This window comes from Alosa sapidissima, chromosome 15 (genome assembly GCF_018492685.1).
Source record: "Alosa sapidissima isolate fAloSap1 chromosome 15, fAloSap1.pri, whole genome shotgun sequence".
Classification (NCBI taxonomy): Eukaryota; Metazoa; Chordata; class Actinopteri; order Clupeiformes; family Clupeidae; genus Alosa; species Alosa sapidissima.
In genome coordinates, this window is record NC_055971.1 from 19,105,902 (window position 1) to 19,126,791 (window position 20,890).

General features: G+C 42.4%; 2 protein-coding genes across 4 annotated transcripts; both read right to left on the reverse strand.

The window, feature by feature from the left end:
* Nucleotides 1-835: 835 nt before the first annotated feature.
* On the reverse strand, nt 836-6,379 carry LOC121683232 (cyclin P). The gene is made up of 9 exons (XM_042062770.1): nt 6,228-6,379; nt 5,867-5,992; nt 5,719-5,791; nt 5,452-5,603; nt 5,188-5,286; nt 4,858-5,013; nt 4,554-4,712; nt 2,701-2,879; nt 836-1,376 (listed from the first exon to the last, which is right to left on the reverse strand). Exons 1-9 carry the CDS (start codon nt 6,279-6,281, stop codon nt 1,199-1,201), a joined length of 1,176 nt encoding a protein of 391 aa, XP_041918704.1. The 5' UTR covers nt 6,282-6,379; the 3' UTR covers nt 836-1,198.
* Nucleotides 6,380-7,770: 1,391 nt separating this feature from the next.
* Nucleotides 7,771-19,958, reverse strand: akt2 (v-akt murine thymoma viral oncogene homolog 2). Of its 3 annotated transcripts, none has more exons than XM_042062766.1 (14): nt 19,842-19,958; nt 16,702-16,869; nt 16,415-16,543; nt 15,657-15,768; nt 15,316-15,460; nt 15,059-15,190; nt 14,861-14,926; nt 14,674-14,742; nt 14,257-14,379; nt 13,892-14,020; nt 12,914-13,128; nt 12,428-12,515; nt 12,201-12,303; nt 7,771-9,604 (listed from the first exon to the last, which is right to left on the reverse strand). In XM_042062766.1, exons 2-14 carry the CDS (start codon nt 16,745-16,747, stop codon nt 9,525-9,527), a joined length of 1,437 nt encoding a protein of 478 aa, XP_041918700.1. In that variant the 5' UTR covers nt 16,748-16,869; nt 19,842-19,958; the 3' UTR covers nt 7,771-9,524. The 3 variants fall into 3 exon arrangements, with proteins under 3 accessions (XP_041918700.1, XP_041918699.1, XP_041918698.1); XM_042062765.1 differs by having other exon boundaries at nt 19,798-19,935; XM_042062764.1 differs by having other exon boundaries at nt 19,487-19,922.
* Nucleotides 19,959-20,890: the final 932 nt, after the last annotated feature.

Consider the following 20,890-nt stretch of genomic DNA (forward strand, 5'->3'; position numbering starts at 1 on the left):
ATCTAACTAGGTGTTTTACTAGGCTAGTTGAGCCTGGGTACACAAAGAGGTAGGCTATAAAGTATAACCTATTCTGCTGAAAAACCTAGGTATGCATGTAAACATCCATGAAGCGCACAATTAGGGTAGGCTAGCCTACCGCTCTTAGGAGGAGTCGTTTTGGACAAAAAGCCATTTTGGAAATAGCCATTTTAACATGTCATGGACAAACTATTAGATTAGTCTATCTGAGGTGAAGACACGCAAATGAGTGGTCAATAAATGTGAAGCCCGTTGAAAGCGAGCGCCAAAAAAAAAAAAACACAGCGACAGGGATGGGGAACAAACGCCCAAGCCTGTTACGACCATGGACTGTCTTCACCGACACACGCGCCTTGAAAATGTGCGGTCATTCGGCCGTCAGCTGGTCTACAACTCTGCCACGTGGTTCTCGCAGGGGAAAATGACGCATTAAGTGCAAGGCCACCAATCCGCTGCTCGGGTGTGCATCGACATGTGAGCGCACTCCGTCTGGGGCGGTGCTAAGAGAACAAGCGCACATGTAGGGGCCGTGGGGCCGTGTACGCGCACACACAGACACACACTTCTGAAACCTCCTATCGGGCAATGTTTTTAGACGTCAGGGATTTAAAAATAAATAAGCCCCCACACGCCAGGCCATAGACATAATGCCAGGCAACACATTTTCCGTGTCTGCATAACCCCGCCCACTCAGAGTAGTAAACTCATGCACACGAGGCATACACTGGCATAGTCATGTGAGACGATAGATATTTCAGGAGGACAGAAAGAGCTCTTTTACATCCAAGAACATAGGCTACAAATCACATGTAAATATTCAGAAGCAGCAGATATATTTATTTTTTCACATTAAAAAAAACATTCAGTAGACTACAAACAAGTACATTTTTAAATTGCAGAAATTAAGTCACCCTTGCATTTTAATGTTTTCACATTGGTTGGGCAGAACCAGACAAGACACTGCAACACTTAAAAGACATTTTAAATACCTAAAATACAGCGCACTGACAAGTATAGGCTCCTCATTATATTCCAACATCCCACATCCCACAACATGTGCAAGGGATGACAGAGTACAGAACGATTTAGCAAAAGATGACTGAAGCAAAGCATTCCTGCAAACAAGTCCGCAGGAGGGCCTTCCAACCCTTACAGGCAACAGTTGTTGCAAAGATCCCTAGTTCGGCAGACCAGGCACCTTGAGGAGACAGGGGGCAGTCATCAAGGCCATGTGCTTGCTGACATGCAATGTTTCTTTGGTGGAAAACTTGAGGAAGGAGGCACGGGTGTTTCCAATGGGTGCTCTGGCGGCAGCTTGGGCAAGAATCCTCATAATCGCCAGGAGAGTAGCCTCACTGCATGACAGCGTAGACCAGAGACAAGAAAAATATACAAAAAACATTAACCTCCATGTCTGCTACTGTAGTAACATTGCAAAAAAGCATACGAGGCAATGTCTTCATTAAATGTCAATGCAAGAAACTCAAATGACCAAATTATTGTAAGCACTCGAAATATCGAATTGTGTACTGGTATTGTGATTCTTTGCGGGTCAATTTTGCACAAATAAATAACATCTGTATCCTGATTGAATAGCACATATATTTAAATATTACACTGCTGGAAGCAGAGACGGGGGAAGCACAACAGAAACAAGTACAGTACTGACTATACAAATAGAAAGGCAGGGATCAAGGTCACTATACAAATTCAAACCACCAAAAAAAAAAAAAAAAAAAAAAATTCCACAATGTTTCACATAGATCTGTCTCTTGCAGTCACGGAGTACTGTCGATATGAGCGTAGAAATCTAATTTCTATTCAGCGACCTCATGCCTTGTCAAAACAATGCACATTACTTGCCACAGGTGTCTATAGTGTTCAACTCAATATCAGACATTTCCATTAAAAGATGCGTTCATGCATCAACCACTAACCATAGCAAAAGGTCAGAAAAATCAATAAATTCTACAACCCCATATCAATAATGTTGGGACATTGTGTAAAATACAAATAAAAACAGAATGGTGATAATCTGCAAATCTCGTGAACTCATATTTACCTGCAAAAAGAACACAGACAACATATCATTTTCAACTATTTCATGGAAAATATGTGACCTGATCTGGCAAAATGAGTTAGTGACCCAAAATTCAAAATTGAGATTTTAGCATCAATGGACACAGTAAGTTTTAAACCTATATCCTAATCCAAGTCATATTGGGAATAGTCAAGATACAGCATTGAATTATAGCCTCCCACCATCTTTATTGTAAAACTGAGAAAAATCACATTTGAAGTTACAGGTTACAGGCAGGTACAGGTAGGATTTGCCCACTTTAATTTTAGGGGATATTTTCTGGTATTTGGAGAGTTAATCATCTATAGTACATAAAATCATTAAAATATTCAGAGAATCCAGAGAATGTTTTACAAACAAGGGACAGAGCTGAAAAACAATACTGGATAGCCGTTGGGTCTTTTGCCTCAGATGGCACTGCATTAAAACCAGACCCATTTCTGTAATGAAAATCATTGTATGGGCTCAGGTAAACCTCTGAATCATTGTCTATGAGCAGAGTGGGAACATACCTCAAAGTCTGAGTCAGTGAGTGTGGGCATTGGAATCAGTGCAGCTGAATAGGGCTCAATTTCAAAAGTGAGCTCCTGCTTGCTCACCTGCCCACGAAGATGCTGGAGCTGATGCACCAGGCCGTCTCGCCCTCAGGGGTGGGTGGTTCCTGCAGCACACAGCGTGCCAGCTGGAGGGCGGCACCAGCCAGGTGGATGGGCTGGTACACCACACACTGGGCCTTCAGCAGGGACAGCTCCAACAGGTATCTGGCCATCCACACCATCTGAGGAAAGGTGAAGCAGGCCATAGACCTCTGAAGTTCGCTTACAAATAGGACCCAAAGCCAAAACCAGATCTCCTTTTATGGGCAAATATGGTAGGGTGATCATGGGCAAAGATGGCAACTTTGGGTCCTTTCTGCAGGCAAAATTCAGGTCTTTGAGGAAGGGGTCTAAATGACCAGTCGATTCTGATCCTTTACTTTGCTGCCTTGTTCTTCAGGACCAGAGATGTAAAGTAGAAATACTTAAGTACGAATGAGGAGTATCTGTACTTTAGTTTTTATTTTTCTTCCTACTTTTACTTTACTACATTTTAAAAATGAAATGTATACTTTCACTCCACTACATTTTCATTAGCAGCATTAAGTAGAAAGTAGGCCAAAATAACGTGCAACTGATAACAAAAGCCACAGTTTCCATTCAGTGTGTTCGATATTTACAACCGCAAAATTTGATTTTCTGACCCGAGGTCACCACAAGACACAGCAATGAATAAAGACATAGTGACAGAGTTAAGGCCTAGCAGCTAAGACAGAGCACACCAAGGCCTACGTAGGCTGTTGTAAGGAGCTAAAGTAAATAAAAATTCTAACTGCAGGCTTTTCTTTAATAGCACTTTTGTTTAGGCTTTAAAGGCGTGTTTATGGAGTGTGATGTAGATGGTAGATGCCTTTCTTACATGTTGGATAAATGTAATTATAAGCCTATAGACCCTTTCAACAATAACAACAAAAACAATGCTTGAACATTCTATTTGGGCCCCAATCTACTTCCTCTGCATGAAGATAACATATGGAATGTTAAAACGGAAGCCTTGTGGGGCCAACTATGATGCTGATAATGGAACTCTTGAAAGGGTCTATATAAAAGGAAGCAGAAGTGACAAAATGTGGTAGCTATATCTTTGTTCAGGCTTCAAATACATTGTGTATGAACTGTAAGCACCAAGTTTTAAGGTGCTGCATGAACTTAATAGTCTATCCAAAGTTCTGACAGCTTTTGTTTCCATTAAAATAAAGGGAAGGGGATGTGGTCACCCACCTGTCCTCAAAAGCTTTTACTAGTACATCTACTTTTAGTACTTAAATGTGTTTTATAATGGGCTACTTGTCATATTTAAGTAAGTCTTAAAGTATATATTATTCACAGTACTTAAGTGGTATGCTTATAGATTGCTTTTACTTAAGTCACTTTCTGATCAAATATCTATACTACTCAAGTGTGGGTTTTGGATACTTTATACAACTCCGTTCAGAACACCACAGTCTAATCTGAGCTGGTCATAATTTCATGTAGACGCAGCAGTAGAAATACACATGGACCTCTACCACTTACATGGCCGTGGATGAGCCAAGCACTTTAGTTGGACATTCAACAGGTGCATTGATGGAACAATATGGAAAATCGACTTGTGTGGCACAATGCATGCATCCATTTTTTAAAAGGATCCTGATACCCTGAAATTAAAAATGTTACGCTACACCATTTTATTAATATAATATAAAAGAATATATTTGGGGTTCTTGCATTTATTCACAGAGGACCATGAAAAGTGACACAAGAAGAGAGATGAGGTATGTATGTAATATGAATGCTGCAGCCAGTTGAGCCACAGCTACCCAAGAATGGTGTTTTAATAAGAAATTTTGCTGTTGGACAATGGTATGAATTCATACCTGGTCACTACATCGGGCAATGGACGTAGAGAGAAGCAGGAAGTGCAGGGGTGGGGTGTAGGAGAGCTCAAACTTCAGGCCACAGAGAACTCGCCGCTCCATCCTGAGCAGCTGGTGTGGGGTGTAGGTGTTTTCCATCAGATGACACAGCTCCGACACCTGGGGTGGGAGAGTAGACTGTGTTGAATATTATGATTAGCCTACCTCAGAAACTGTTTCTAGGCAGAGCTGGGCTGGCACGATGTCTTTAAATAACAAAAATGAAAACCAACCACATCTGCAAAGTCTGAACCAGCAGGCCTACCTCTGGAAGTAAACACTCCTCCTTCTTGCCTGCAAGGAAGAGACAGACCACACCCAGGAGTTGCAAGTTGGAGATGGACACATTAAGCAGGCGCACCGCTCGGTTTAGCAGATACACGGTCAGGTACAGAGTCTCCTCAGAGAAGTGCAGAACCTCCTGAGAGGTGGGGCACAAAATAATAAAATGTTTCAAAGCTTTCTTCACCATCAACTCATTCAATCTTAATTTTTGGCAGTTTTATCTGACATGTCATCAGAAAATACAAAGTAGGATGCTCACAAAAACATACATTACTTTGAAAAATGTTAAACATTGACCCCAGTCACTTACATGGACCTGAATGAGCCAATCAATCAAGATCGCCAGCGTCTTCTCAGAGTAGGCCCCAGGTAGCTCTGCACTAGCAAACGGGTGCTGTATCTGACTCCTCTGAAGTAGAGTGAGTGAGAACAAGTTACAAGAGCGTGCGCGCACAGACACAGGTGTAATGTGTAATCCGAAGAATGGCCGTTTTAAGTGCATTAACAATGCACAAAAACCACGTGTCCAAAAAGGTCAACTTCGGCGTTTTAAAATTATCATAAAGTTTCCCACCATCATGTTGGTAAAAATATCCCAGGCGTACGTCCGGTCATAGATGAGCCCTAGCCTGCTCATGGCCAGCTCCATCTCATGTCGCAGGAGGCCCGGAACCAGCATGTGCTGAAGCCCCGAAATACGCCACAACAGGGGCTCCTCGCCGCAATCTGCACAGTCAATTCAGGGAATACGTTACAGTAGAACGGCCTCAAGAGGTTAAGATCACGGACATCGAGTCTCAACGTAAAAACATGGGGGGCGCGGGGGTAGGAGCTGTTTTACCTGAACTTCTTGGGGCAATCGGTATAGAGTAGTCCATAAAGCCATCTCCTGCGGGGATATGCAACCCATGTACCTGAAATGGAAACGATTTCAATTTGGAGAGGTCTACAAAATATTCACTTGGCAAAAGAAACAACGCATAAGCTACCCATCTATGGTCCTGCTCTGGATTCAGAAAAGTTCCCATTGAAGTAAATTCCTCCACTTGAGACCGACGCTCTTTCGGTGGACAAGCGTTAGCCCAAGTCCTCAAAGGAACACGCTTGTCCTCAGCCTGTGTGGGGTGGGGGGCATCTTAACCATCAAACAATCACTTTTCCAGCAAGAAAACACATCAGTGTGCGGCATCATAATATAGATAAAAATAAAAAGATGCCAAATTTAAGAGTCAACTCAGATCTACCGTGACATTATAAAACGCAGACTACAAACACACTGTAAAGCAATGCGTTAAGCAATCAAGCCTTTTCTTATCTCTCTTAATTACTAAGATATGCAAGATGACTAACCTTTTTGTGTAGGTCCAACAGAGGCCTGGAATCGCAGAATCCGGTTTGAGCCATGACTGCAACCGGAGAAAGCGAACTCACCTGAACAGCCCTGCAGCTACCTAAATTCCATTACAGCGTTGGTTAGTTAGACATTTTAAAAGCTCAGAAAAGTTGGCTGATTTCCCCTAATTGATTAATTGAGGGGCGGAGACCAAATTGACTGGTAGGCTACAGCTTCTGACAGGAACCAAACTAATATGTTTACTTGGACTAGAAACTGCTGCGAAATAGTGCTGTTTATAAACACTGACATCACACCAGAATGAAGAAACAGAGACTTCTTTTGTCAAGTAAAGAGTTTACTAACATAATAACAAATATTACAAGCTATATATATTGTAGCAAATAACACCTGTTACAATTGCAATTCGCAACAGATGTCTAAAAACTAAAATCCTTTTCAGGCGAGATCTCTCCAATTCCCGAATTTTGATTAAAGCACAATACATACACCAGCACTGAGATGTGACATTCGTGATTGTTTATCACATTCAAATGAGGAGCATAACACTACGCTGCGAAATTATTTTTTTAAAGCTGCCGTGGTTGTCCTTCCTTGAAGGTGTGATAAAACGTGAGTTGGAAGGCTATACAGATTCAGCTGCCTTTCTGTTTAAAAAGGAAAAGGGGTTATCGTTTGATGTGTTCAAAGTATTATGGAAAGACAACAATGGTCCAAACAATGCACTGTATATACAATGATGCGCATTTGGGATGGGTGCTTGACTTTGGTGTGGGCCAGTGACTTTGCACTTAGCAGCGTGCAGGTTGTATCAAACACTCCTAAGTATGTAGCGGCATCTAGTGGCTAACTAAAGGCATTGTGGAGAAAAACAGGTCCTTAAAAACAATACTTAAACGCCCAATGCCTGTGACCATCTGTAGAATCTGACAACATAACCATTGACATAATAATGTAAGCGTTGCTGAAGAAGCTATTTCTTCCAGTAAATCACCTCAAAGCTGGATGAAGTTCTGAGGGGATACTCATAAGAGACAAAGCTGGGCCTGTGCTTGAGCAGATCCAAGATTAGACCTACAAATAAACCTCCACCCAACTAGTCCACAAACAAGCACAACTGCACGCACACACACACACACACACAAATTATGACTGAAATGAAACAAAAAGACAATGGAGGAAATACATTTTTTCACTATTTTAATATATATATATATTTTATATATATATTTATATATTTTAACAAGACATTTGAGGGAGCGGGTGAACAAAACGATGAGCAAAACAAAATCAGATCAAAATAAAATAATCGAAACAGAAAAAAAAAAAATCAGTTTATGATGTTCCCTGAATGAAACATCTTGTTGGAAAAAGGCAAAACCATTTTTTTAAACACATCACACTACCTAACAGTGTGTAGAAACTGTGTCTCACCTGAAAAAAATTACCTTTCAGCAATGGTGAGCACACATTTAAATACACACTAAAAGCAGGAAGCACTTGACTTGCCCTCTCTCACTTCCTGTTTGAGGGTTTATACTAACTACAAGACCAAAAAAAAAAAAAAAAGAAAAAAAAAAAGACAAAAACAAAAGGCATATTTAATGATGGTGTCTCTGAATTTTAAGTGCCTATTTCCATCTATTCCTCGACATCAGTCAAACTTGGCCACATTACACAAGTACAGGCAATTTATTCAGGCGAGCATTCGTCATTTAAATAGGGTCAGTTGGGTAATTGAGATTCTCATATTCTTTCCTTGGATTCTTATATTTTTCTTTCCTTGGATTTTCATTTTTTTCTTCTTCAAATCTCTTTACAGCAATGCCTCCAAAATTATACAGATGATTAAACAAATCAACTCATATTTAATACTCATTCATTTCCATGGGCCAGTAGCTAAAGGGACAAATGCTATCTAACACTTGCAAGTGGACATGGTTCTGGACATGGGTCTTTGTGACCCCACCCACCCACCCACCCCTATACATGGGGACCCCGGCTTCAGCTCTTGAGGGTTCTCTCATCCCCTTTCCGAAGAGCTCCAGCTCTCTCCTTTTTCCCTTTAAAGCGCTAACGTCACATCTTGGGGTGTCCTGTCCCCCATCCCCACCCCCTGAATCCATCTTGTACTGTTATGCCCATATACAAAATCAAAAGATGAAGACACACTTTAAGATGTGGATCTGTGACGAATGTTTCACACTCATTCTCTGTCACACACACATGCGCTCTCACACACACTCTGACATACTCTCACTGATCAAATCACATTCTCTCTTGCACTCCTTAAGATAGAGCACAACATGCTTTCACACATTTTTTTTTCAAATGAAGAACATACAGAAGTACATAGACACACACACACACACACAACACACACACAGACAGACAGACACAGACATACACGCGCACATCCGGACACACATACACGATCATATAGAGCTGTGACTACCCTCACCAATATTCTTCCAACACGTCCCTCCCCAAATTCTCGCCTTCTCTCTCTCTTTTTCTGTTTTACCCTCTGCAGGAACAGTTCAACACTATTGGTAACAGCTAAATCCAGAAAGAGCACTTGTAAAAATTGCAGAAATATGGCTTTCTTTTAAAAAAAAGAAAAGAAAACTGTAACAATCAGGGGGGAAATGTTTTTCTTTCTTTTTAAGTATTTTGCTCGTGTCCTCCCATCCCAGACAAGTATGCACATCATCTAATCTTCACTCGATTGGCCAGGGAAAGTGCAGGTGGTCCAGGGGAGGACTCTCTTGTGTACATGTTACTATGTGTGTGTGTGTGTGTGTGTGTGTGTGTGTGTGTGTGTGTGTATTTATACGTGTGAGGATGTGCTTCAGCGCGTGTTCCAGTGTGCGTCATGCAACTCGCTGGTGCTCAAGTTTGGTTTTCTCCTCTTTACCTGACAGGTGGTGAAGCGTTGGTATGGCCGTCACGGTGCACGGTGTGTAGTGTCGGGTAAGGCAAGGGGCCTGTTCAGAGGCACACTCTGAACTGAACACAGCCAACCCTTCTTCCCCCCACCCTTCCTTGTCGGCTTAAGTCCGTCACTGCTACGATATCAAATCCGCAAAGAGACCTGCTTCTTTTACAGTATCTGCTGGTGCATGGATGTTTGATTTAAGTACATTTGTTTGTCGGTATGTATATGTATGTGTGTGTGTGTGTGTATGTGTGTGTGGGCGTTCGTGTGTCCAAGAGTTAGTATACGTGTCGCTGTTGCATCCTTTCTGCTGGTTGGGGGCGAGAGAGGGAGGGGGAGGAGGGGGGAGGGCGGCTCACTCCCTTATGCTGGCGGAGTAGGAGAACTGTGGGAAGTGCGTGCGTGTGTCCGGGTCCTCAGTGTCCAAGCTGTCATCTGCAGAGTGGAAGAGAAGGGACGCAGGTGTCAGTGTGTGGTGAAAGACTGCCATTGTAATGTAATGCAAACCATTCAGTACAGACAGTAGTTTTGCCCAGCCTGACATGCGTTATTACAAAAATATGGAGTGAAACCATTATGAAATGTGAACCAAATGTAGATCAATAGTGTCAATAGCAATAGTCTGAAAATAATCCAAGCTGAACCACAAGGAAGGGCTTGAAAGTGCAACCCCGTTTCCGAAAAAGTGTAAAATGTTAACAAAATTAGATTATGATAATCTGCAAATCTCTTAAACCCATATTTATGTGCAAAAAACATGTTGACACTGGGAAATTTGACTCATGAAAAATATGCATTAATTTTTTATTTCATGCCAGCAACAGGTCTCGCCAAACAAAAGGCTGTAAAAGTTGTGTATTGCTAAAGAAAACACGGTTAATTTCACAACTAATTACATTAATCAATCGGTTGTGATCTCTGGGGCCTCCGATGGCACTACATTAAAAACAGACCAGTTTCTGTAAAGAAAATCAGTTTGATGCTCCATCCACAAATGCTGGTTAAATCTCTACCATGCAAAGAAGAAACCATTTTTATACATGCTGTCTTATCTCGGCCCAAGCTTATTTACGATGGACTGAGGCAAAGAGAAAAACTGTCTCTCTTTAAAAGGTGCTCTAAGCGATGCTGGGTAACGCCACTACTGTTGACTTTCAAACAAAACAGAGATATCTCACTACTTCCTCCCCCTCCAGGACACAGACAGCTAGCGGTCTGTCTTTTTTTTTTCAGGGAAGGCCTTGAGTATTTCAGCAAAACAGTGACCAACTGCACCCTGGACAGTATGGCTCCATAATAGAAGAACACGGATGCTAAAATGGCCTGCCTGCAGTCCAGAGATCAATCACACTTGGAACATGAAACATGACTGCGAAGACCCGAGATTGTCGAGCAGCTGAAATCCTGTCTAGTAAGACTGAGACAACACTTCATTCTCAAAACTCTAGCAGCTGGTCTCCTCAGTTCCCAAACATTTACAGACTATTGTTAAATGAAGAGGTGAAGCAACACAGTGGTAAACATGTGTCACAAGGTCGGTTCGTTCGCCGCTCACAGGCCTCGAACCGCCACCTTGACACACACACACACACACACACACACACACCGGCATGGGAGACGAACGCTCTAACCACTGAGCTAAAAGCCCAAGCTTCCAACTCAGCGGTTAGAAGCGTTCTAAAGGTTAGGGCTGTGAGGATTTACCGGGGCAACTAGCACTCTAGTTAAATGTGCTTGCAGTCTGCAACTTCAAAATCACGTCTTCAGACAGCGAGTAACCATATAGCACCGAAATCACACCCGACACTAGATTCTACTTTGGGGCAGCCGTGGCCTACTGGTTAGCGATTCGGACTAGTAACCGGAGGGTTGCCGGTTCGAACCCCGACCAGTAGGCACGGCTGAAGTGCCCTTGAGCAAGGCACCTAAGCCCTCACTGCTCCCCGAGCGCCGCTGTTGTTGCAGGCAGCTCACTGTGCTGGGATTAGTGTGTGCTTCACCTCACTGTGTGTTCACTGTGTGCTGAGTGTGTTTTACTAATTCACGGATTGGGATAAATGCAGAGACCAAATTTCCCTCACGGGATCAAAAGAGTATATATACATATATATATATATATACTTATAATCAAGTCAATTTCAATCAAATAAGCCAGACTGTGTATCGGACAATATGTGAGGGATAATGTATAGAACGCTGGTCATTATTGGGAAAATAAGTCCCGACAGGGTGAACTGGACCCCGACGCGCCAGCGGAGGGGTCTTGTTTCGCTCTGAAGGGACTTATTTTCCCATAATGACCGGCGTTCTATACATTATCCCGCTTATTATACAGCTACTTGCCAAAACAAAATAATAAACTCCCCACGATATGACTTTTAGCCTACATGGCCTAGCCTATTTGTTACCGTTCATCGTGGCATTTGCTGAGAAACAAATAGTTCGCAACAACACACGGTGCTGAACTTGAATCAAACATTCTTTAGAACACAGCTGATCAACCGCCTGCTTTCACGCTTGAATGAAGTTCCAGTCCTTGCGTAGTGATATGAAAGACGTATCAGAAGCACAAAACCCGTTGCCATTGACAGCAGTAATTATATGTTTGCAGCGGTAATTACATGAATTTATTTACCGTAGAACGTTGGGAAATCCCATTCAAGTCAATGGAGCGTTCTACTAGCATTGTGAAGAGCCGTATAATAAACTGCTATAAAGAGCATCCACACTTTGCCAAGGAGAACAGTTAAAGAGAAGTAGGGAGACTTCTTCGGTAACCTATTAATGATATGGTTATAGGCTAAACTCAATTAAATGTTATTGACCACAGTACGGATCTGAAGCTCTTAAACTCGCACAACCTATTCGGAGACCAGAGCTACTTCTAAAAGAAGTGTTGAAATATAATTAATTGTTATGCAACATCAGCTGACTTCCTTAGCAATCTCATCTTTTGTATTGTAGCCCAGACTACAATACTGAAAAGAGTGCCTTACTTGAACCGCAAACCAGCAGAGCCTGGACTACTTACACTGGTCTGGAGGCGTGACTGTGATGGTCTGTGCTGTGAACTCGTCATCAAAGTAGCGTGTATCTGTCTCAGAGGTCACCTGTGGCTTGAATGGTGGAACGAGCTGACGGACAAGAACATGAAGGCATGGGAAGAATGTGAGTTATCAGTTGGCTGAGACTGTTTAACACAATGAAGACATTGTTGGCTGCATAAAAGAATAATGTGTGCTACACACACACACACACCTTCTTCTCAAGAACATCTGACCAGTTGATGGTGACAAAGAACTTGTGGGTCATGACCTCTTTGGCGTCTTCTGGACTTCCTCCAAGCCTTCAGAATCAAACAATTTCACCATCATATTTGATCAAAATCCTACACACGAGGTGTTGTACATAATATGCATGGCTTTTTGTATTACTGTTGATATATCTGACTTGATTTTAATTCACTCATAGTAAGTGCGGAGACATCAATATAAACCCTAACCTATATAAACCCTAAGCCCTTTAGGTTAACTTAAATGTTGCTGTATTTGAAACACAGATCTACAACAAATATGATGCAAATGTAAACATGTGAATGTAAACAATTAGGCAATATCGTGGTCTGCAAAAATGACTGTCCGTATTTTCATATATTGAACTTTTAGTAATGTAATTATTGTGACAGGCCTAGTGCCACGGGTATCAACCATCACTTTGGTTTCTTTCGCCCGCTTGCATGCCCACCTCTGCTTGGGGTCCTTCTTGAGCAGGCCGGCCAGCAGAGCCTTGGCCTCGGGCGAGAGGTTCCTAGGGAAGCGGATCTCCTCCATCAGGATGAGCTCGAACAGACGCTCGTGGTCCTGGTTGTAGAAGGGCAGTCGGCCACACATCATCTCGTACATGACCACACCCAGACCCCACCAGTCCACTGCACGACCGTAGTCATTGTCCTCCAGCACCTGTGTTTAGGGGGGGGACAATACCAATTACATTACAAGGGCAAGTTAATGTAACATTAGGAGATTGTAAACCTTTACTATGCCTATACCAAGACACAGACACATATTACTGATGTCTTAATAGAAAAAAAGAGTGGGTAACCTTTGCTAAGGGAAGAGGCCATTTTTTTTTGGAGAAAAGCACAGCGTTCCTATCTGTGTTGCAATGTCAACAGTGACTTATTTGCCGTCTGTCTGACTTTTCGCAGCGCCGCTGAAGCTAATAGTTTACTTTCCACTGATGCTGTTTAACCCTGCATAATGAGAAACGTAGCCACCTACCCTGGGAGAGAATCTTCAGTTATGGAAGTAAGAAATTGGGCAATGTATGGATAACAATGTTCTTTGAAGTGCTTTTATATATACAAACACTAAGGAAGTCAGCACAGATGCTAAACATTCTAAAAACAGCAACACCGTGGGAGACCGGCACTTTTGAACACTCCGTTTTATTTACACATTTAAGACAAGCTCTTTGTGACCCCAGATACGCTTTTTACACATTACAGGCAAAGCAGGGAAAGTGTTTAACTTTAAACTACTAGCGCTGATGACGTTGCTTGATTGCCAGGTCAAGGCAGTGGGGAGACCTACTTGCCGGACTCTGGTGAATATTTTACATTTGTGAACAAAAGTTCAGTATGAGTAGCTATTTCTTCTTAAACTAAGAGCAGGAAAGACTCACAATGACTAAGTACTGTCAGTGGTGCTTGCAGGTGCTTACCTCAGGAGCAAGGTATTCTGGAGTTCCACAAAAGGTCTTCATTGTAGCCTCATTGGTAATGCCCTCTTTGCATAAGCCAAAGTCCGTTATTTTGATGTGTCCATCTTTATCCAGCATGAGATTCTCCAGCTATAGAGGGCAAGAATGAAAAGGAAAAAGAATAGACGACATCATCAGTAAAGCTGGACCTCTAGAATAAGTGTGGACAAACACCTCACTAACGAATGACAATGTATCTTCTACTTTTTCAACAAGATGCTTCACATTTTGGGTGACACATTAATAAAAAAAAGAATGCGTGTGTGTGGGTGCGTGTGTGTGCGTGTGGGGTGGGGGGCTGGTCTATGTGGTTTCATTGAGGTCACCTTAAGGTCCCTGTAGACGACGTCGCACGAATGCAAGTATTCCAGTGCAGATACTATCTCAGCACCATAGAACCGGGCTCTGTCCTCCGTGAATACTCTTTCCCGGGACAAGTGAAAGAACAGCTGAGGGAACACAGAGGAACAGGCTAATTCAACCAGGCCAAAAGCTCATTCTATTCATATATTTATCATTATGATGACATCAGCATATTGATCTAACACAACAGGAAACACATTGTACATATTCAATACAGATGCAAACATGGCCTACACATCATAGCTTAATTCACAAAGAAAGAAGTGGATAACTTATTTGTGAAATATTACAATTCCTTGCCTCTATAAGATCTCATGTAATAACACACTTTATAATCCAACTAATGTTAGATGTTAGAAAGTAAGTGATTTGAAGAGTACCTCTCCGCCATTTGCATATTCCATCACAAAACACAGGCGGTCATGAGTTTGGAAGGCATACTTTAGTGTCTGAGAAACAGAGAAGAGTGGGACAAACTTCAGTTTCAAACCCCACAGAACATGGAACAGAACACCAATTAACAGTGAGTGCAGCGTGACCCATCTTCAGTTGAGCGGGGGAACTGACCGTGAGGAAGGGATGCCTTGTGTTCTGTAGGACTCTGCTTTCAGTAACCGTGTGTGCCACCTCATCCTTAAGTTGATAAAACAAGCCAAATGTAAGAAGTAACAAAAAAAAAAAAAAAAGTATCAAAAACATTTTTCTTGCATCCAGTGCAGTCTTGCATTCAGCACTCTTTAGTTGGGTCAGACCTGTCCGACATACCTTAGCGATGATGACTTCCTTGCGCAGGATTTTCATGGCGTAGTACATGCCCGTGGCCTTCTCCTTTACAAGGATCACCTTGCCAAATGTGCCCTTTCCCAGAAGCTTTAGGTAGTCGAAGTCACTCATGTTCTGAAACAGAGAACAATTCAATGTTCATGAATGGAAACAGATCAGGTGCATGAAAGTGCAGGGTCTTGCCAATAGGAGTACAGCAGAAGGCATTAAAGAAAATCAAAGACATGTTAGACACTGACCACTCTAGTGCGGGACCGGGCAATGGCAGCCTCCATGCCCTCCAGGCTGTTGTCACCGGGGGAACCGAAGTTGATGTCCATTGGTTCTTCCTCTTGTGTCTTAAGCCCATTGGCTACAGCCTGAATCGCTCGTATCCATTCCTCCCTGAACATTTAAGAACAGTATAAGACTTAAAATTGGATAGAACAGGATAATCTGTACACATACTACTTTTTTATCATTTAAACACTATCTCCTAGTGAGCATGTTCATATAATTGGCAGCAAAACCAGGAAATCGTCCTTCTGAAATTATGTCCTCTACAATGTTGTTGTTCCTCTCCTGTTTTGTTTTGTCGCACCTCTCTGCGTTACTGTCTACGTGAAAAGTGCGCTCGATGACCGTGGTCCACTGCAGGCAGCGGATGACAAACGTGTTTGGCCTGGGCCTCTCTGTCTTCATCAGTTGGCATTCTGTGAAATTTCAGAGAGCACAAGGGCCAATCAGTGGCGTGAAACCCTACATGAACAGAGTGCAAGGACAATCCAAGTTAACGGTCACATTCAACATTAGCCGTTTACTGTAAATGATGACAACTAACTGAACATGTAAAATGTACAGCTTCTAAACCATGATGTGGAGTGTTAAAGAACATAATTAAATGAGAAAGACAATTATAGAAATAGGATAAGCCATTCTTTAATCTCCTAACATACTACTAAATGGTTAATCATCACCATCTCCAGCCAGGATAGACACAAAGCTATAAAATTTAGTTGATAAACAAAACAAGTAACGTACACTGAGGAAGTGATCATGTGAACAAGAAACAACGGCTACGATAACAAACCACATTGGCATCAGGGTGGTATATGTGGCTTACAGTAATAAGAAACCCTGCATGGGTGTGCACTGTGTACATAGAGGCATGTTTACGACCTAGTTAAAAAACCTGTTGATGAGGTTAATGTGAAAAGGAAGTACTGAGGTTGTAAGTTTATCGTCTGTGGCAGCCCTTTCGCTTTCATTCTCAGACTGTTGTGCATTTCCTGCATGCCTTACAAGAGCACAACTTCTCCTAGACTTTACTTCCGAAACACACTGTCGTGCACTTCTTACCCGCCACTGAGAAGTTGTTGAGGGGTGGAAGGTTGGGCTCGGAGATCTCTGGCTTCTCCTTGTAGCCAATGAAGGAGCCATCACTCTTCAGGATAAAATAGCGGGGCCTCCAGGTCTTAATATACTCACCTGTGTTGCAGGCCAGAAGAGAGAAAAGTCAAGGGCGGAGAAAAAACAAAACAAATGACCTTGAGAAAGAGCAAGAATTTAAAATCCTAGCAGAGGAAACACATCCTAAACACTGTACACTGCAACCTGTACACTGCAGCCGCGCGTCCCGTCCTTACCTCGCTTGTGGAGCCATCCCTCTCGGACCACGGTGACCTCGTTCATGCTGCGGGTGGGCGTATGTTGGGGTTCAGGGTGGGGCGGACAGGGAGGTCGGGGGAGGGGAACAGTGTCGGCGAGAAATGAGGATGTCAGACGAAGGGGGGACAGCAGTCACTCTTCAGCACCTTGGAGAAAGCAGTGGAACAGATCAAGCCACTGAGAAACACACACACAACCTGAGAGAATGTGCTGAGGTAATTAGTCACACATGGCAATGCTGGCCTGGCATAAGCCTATTTTGCCCGTGTGTCGTGTAAAAACTGACTCATCGTGCAATGGTTTTCTTGATAGCTGTACGGAATCCCCTTACTACCATCAAGGCCCAGGGAGCTTGACATTAAAGTGCCACTGAACACCTGGTCCACTACTGCACCACCCCGGCACAGTTACACAGAGCAAAACGAGCGTCTGAACTTGTGTTTCATCTCACCTGCCCTTTCAGGGGTTCAAGGTGAACCAAGCCAGTGTTATATCTTGAATAAGAACGCAGCAGCAGTCAATTGTTTAAGATAAAAACAGGAACGCTACCAGGCCTCCTTCCTGCTCCAAGGGGGGCATTCTAATTGATTCTGGCACTGTGGTCTGTTTCATTACTTCAGTAGGAGGTCACAGATTGAGATCATCTTGTAACCATGGAAATCACCATTAGCCTCTTTCATCAACAGGTGAACACCCACAGAGAGTGCGCGGAAACAAGGGAAATGAGACACCCCAACAATCTCAGCTAATCACTTCTGCACATAGTATGGGGGCTATGCCCGAACTTGCAGCTTTTGGCTCCGATCCAAATTAAGGGACTGAATTTTAACTCTGAGCCTTAGAGCATGCACACGTTCAAATTGCTCGTCTTGCGCAACATGGACATTCATCACTAATTAACAACAACAGAGTCTTGCGTAAATCGACATGATAAAATAAACAATTGAACTGCTGGTTAATTCACCGCCACGGAGATCACTGCCAGACAAACAGACACATTAACAGTTGTAAAATTATTAAAACCAAACTGATACCTTAGACAAATGACAATGCAAAGGGTTACAAATGATCCACTCTGCCTCCAAAAACATTGTGGGGATTACATGTATTACCAATCCTTTGGTGAGGCAAGAAGGTCAATATTTAGGGCAAACAAGCCACTTAGATATGAATAAACGATGAAAATTAAGAAGCACCTGGCATTAACAACCAATTCATCACACGGTCAAATTGCAGTAGCAAATTCAAACCGTCTTTCACATGACTGACATGTCTGCTTCGTGTCAGTGTGAGCACAAGTCTAGTTTAACAAACTAAAATACCTATCTTGCCATGCTCCCATTAGTGGTTACACAATAACATGGCTAAAAGCCTGCATGCCAAAGTTTTCCATTAGGATACATGATTCAAAGGGTTGTCCCAAGGTACAGTGCCATATCTATCTGCCACCCCCATTCAACAAAACAGCTGTCAAACACATTGATGGCTAAACTATATTTACGTGAGAAAATATGTGAACTCCACAACAATGAACAAAATAACATCTTCGTAATTAAACATGCAATTAAATCCAAGATAATAAAACAATAATTAACGAAAAACTAAGCTACGTGACATAAACCTGCTCGAGTTTAGGATGTAGTTCTAGTGACTTTTACATCTGTTTACACAGTATTGTTTGCAGAGATAAAAATCGATAGGTTCCTCACATGGTCAATTCCACATCTATTTTTACACTAGCTGGACTGGTCTGTCCAATGAAAATCAGTGGTCTCAATATCCATGTTTCCAGTAATTCATGACACTTACAACAATGTACTACAAACCTACCACCTCAAGGTTTTGCGCAGGTCATTGCGGCATGCTCAGATGAAAACAAGTATACAACACTCGTTATCTATCACATATGCGAATTCACTAAGTGGGGGGTCATAAAGTTAGAATCAGCTGATTACAACGTTAAGCAAGTTTAACGACTTTGTTTTGCAGCACTGCTCGAATGGCCATGCACAATCTGACTAAAACTGACCAGAACCTGAGTGGACCTACACGTAACTTTGTTCACTAGCCACTTTCGCTTTTGTTAGCTGCAGTTGTATAAGTAGACAAATCACATTGGTGTCTGAATTACCTGATTAATGAAAACCAAACATGGGGGATAGTCCGTTTACATGCATACTTGATGAGAGTAGTAATCAGTTAACGTTAGCTAAATGTTACCTAGCTAACCAAACGTTAGCTGCTACACAGAAAAACATTTTCAACGAGCTAGCCAGCTACTTCACTATGCAAATTACCAGGGTTGACTAGGTGATCCTCTCCAAAAATGAACAGAACATACCTCATTATTGGTTGCTAATAGGCTACTGTGTGCAGGTACAGCCACATTCAGTATTCAACTCAATGTAAATGCAAGTAAAGGGGAATCTGACGCTCAAGACAACAAGCAGGACACTTGCCACAATGCAATCGATGACCTAGGTTAACACGCTAGCCAGCTAGCTAACTAACACGGGATGAGCTAACAACGAGTAACCCCCGTATTTACTGACAGTAGCCTCGATCGTCGATGCTACACTTCTTTCTTTTACTACAACGACTATAAAGTTGCCACTGCGAACGATCCTAGTTACGCACCGCACTCATTAACATGCCAATGTTAATATAAAAAGTCAGCCAACTAGCCCGCGATATGACTAGCAATAGCTAGCAAGCTATCAATCATTATTCCAAGTTCTGCGTCAACTAAAGCGCCCTCCTTACCTCGATTCCTTAAGCTTGTTGGCAAAATGTTGTGTACTGGGAGCCGATGCTCATCCAGGCTGAAATGCAAAGTCCTCCGCGGTGAAACTAGCTATTATTCTGCAAGCTGGTGTATTGAACTCTGCCAATGATCACACAGCCTCCCAAAAAATAACAACCGAGTGCCCGCTAAGCCTGTTTTGCTGCCCACACTGGCTGCTCCAGGCGGCGTGTTAAACACTAGCTTGCTAACGAGTCAGCATAGAAGAAAATTACTATCGTTAAAATGCCAGGCAATTGATATATTCAACTAATTACTGTCGACGAGTTACCCTTAAAAACGAGGAACCTCGATCGCTATTACTTCTCCTCACACCTTGTTATCTGTGTCAATAACCTGCAGCTTACAACAGGCCTCGTTCATGGCAGAACAACTAACGTTACTCGACATGAGCACAAACAGGAAATGACGTTTACGCAAATCAAGGCCTTCCTCGTAGCAGTGTTGAAATCGTTCAATGTTGATGCAGAGAATAAGGGCTATGGTTGATGGTTGAAATACAGCTGTAAGTAACCCAGGAACTCACAGCTGAGAATAACAGAAGTCCTGTGAAGTTGACGCACGGACCATGTATTTGTGTTGTTAGGCTAAGCGGGGCAGTCAGTTGTTATTTTTGTTAGGCTGTGTGTGTTGTGTGGTAGAAACAGTGTGGTAAAAATATGTCCACAATGTTGCTTACTCAGCCTACTGACGTGGGACTATCAAACGACATTCACGGATCACAGCAAAAGTAATCAAATGACCCATTCCTAAGAATCCGCTACTCACAACGTAGCCTAACCAAACGCAGGGCACCAACATTACAGGATTACTACCGAATGCAATTTTACTTGGCATTTAGGCCTATTGTTTTTTTTTTATTCTTTATATTTTTTAAAGGAAACGTTTCACAAAGCGAGCTGAGTAAAATTGCAAAAAGATATTGCCAAAGACCTGTTTTCGTCAGTGTTTCGGTCAAGGTCAAATCGTGACTCATTTTCTCTCAAATTCACAACTGATTAATTACCCTATGTTAGTTTATCAGAATGTAGTAATGACGAATCTATTGTTTCATTGACCATTTTTTTGTCAGCTTACATACATTTGAAAATTGCCTACACACTCACAGCCTAAATGGCCGTTCAAACATCTGTTGCGATGACTTTTAGTGTAATCCGGAGGGAGGCTCAGTCTCAATGAGAAAGACTATCCATGTTTTCGGGTAGGCCATCACAAATCATAAATTATTACTACCACAATAAAAAAAAATATGACTATAGGCCAGGGGTGTCAGACTTAGGCAGTGGGTAGGATTTGTTGGAATGAGACCTGGTGGGGGCTGTCATTGTCATGATCATATGGTCATTATAATTATTCTACATTTA

Bases quoted from the DNA above. Each gene is read 5' to 3' on its own strand.
- LOC121683232 (XM_042062770.1), bottom strand. From the start codon at position 6,281: ATGGCTCAAACCGGATTCTGCGATTCCAGGCCTCTGTTGGACCTACAC. The intron at 5,792-5,866 runs GTAGCTTATGCG...TTTCCATTTCAG, and splicing joins CAGAGCAGGACCATAGATGG to GTACATGGGTTGCATATCCC. The intron at 5,604-5,718 runs GTAAAACAGCTC...TTGACTGTGCAG, and splicing joins GATTGCCCCAAGAAGTTCAG to ATTGCGGCGAGGAGCCCCTG.
- akt2 (XM_042062766.1), bottom strand. From the start codon at position 16,747: ATGAACGAGGTCACCGTGGTCCGAGAGGGATGGCTCCACAAGCGAG. The intron at 12,516-12,913 runs GTGGGCATGCAA...TTGATTCTGAAG, and splicing joins AAGAAGGACCCCAAGCAGAG to GCTTGGAGGAAGTCCAGAAG. The intron at 9,605-12,200 runs GTAAGTAGTCCA...TCCACTCTGCAG, and splicing joins AGTCACGCCTCCAGACCAGT to ATGACAGCTTGGACACTGAG.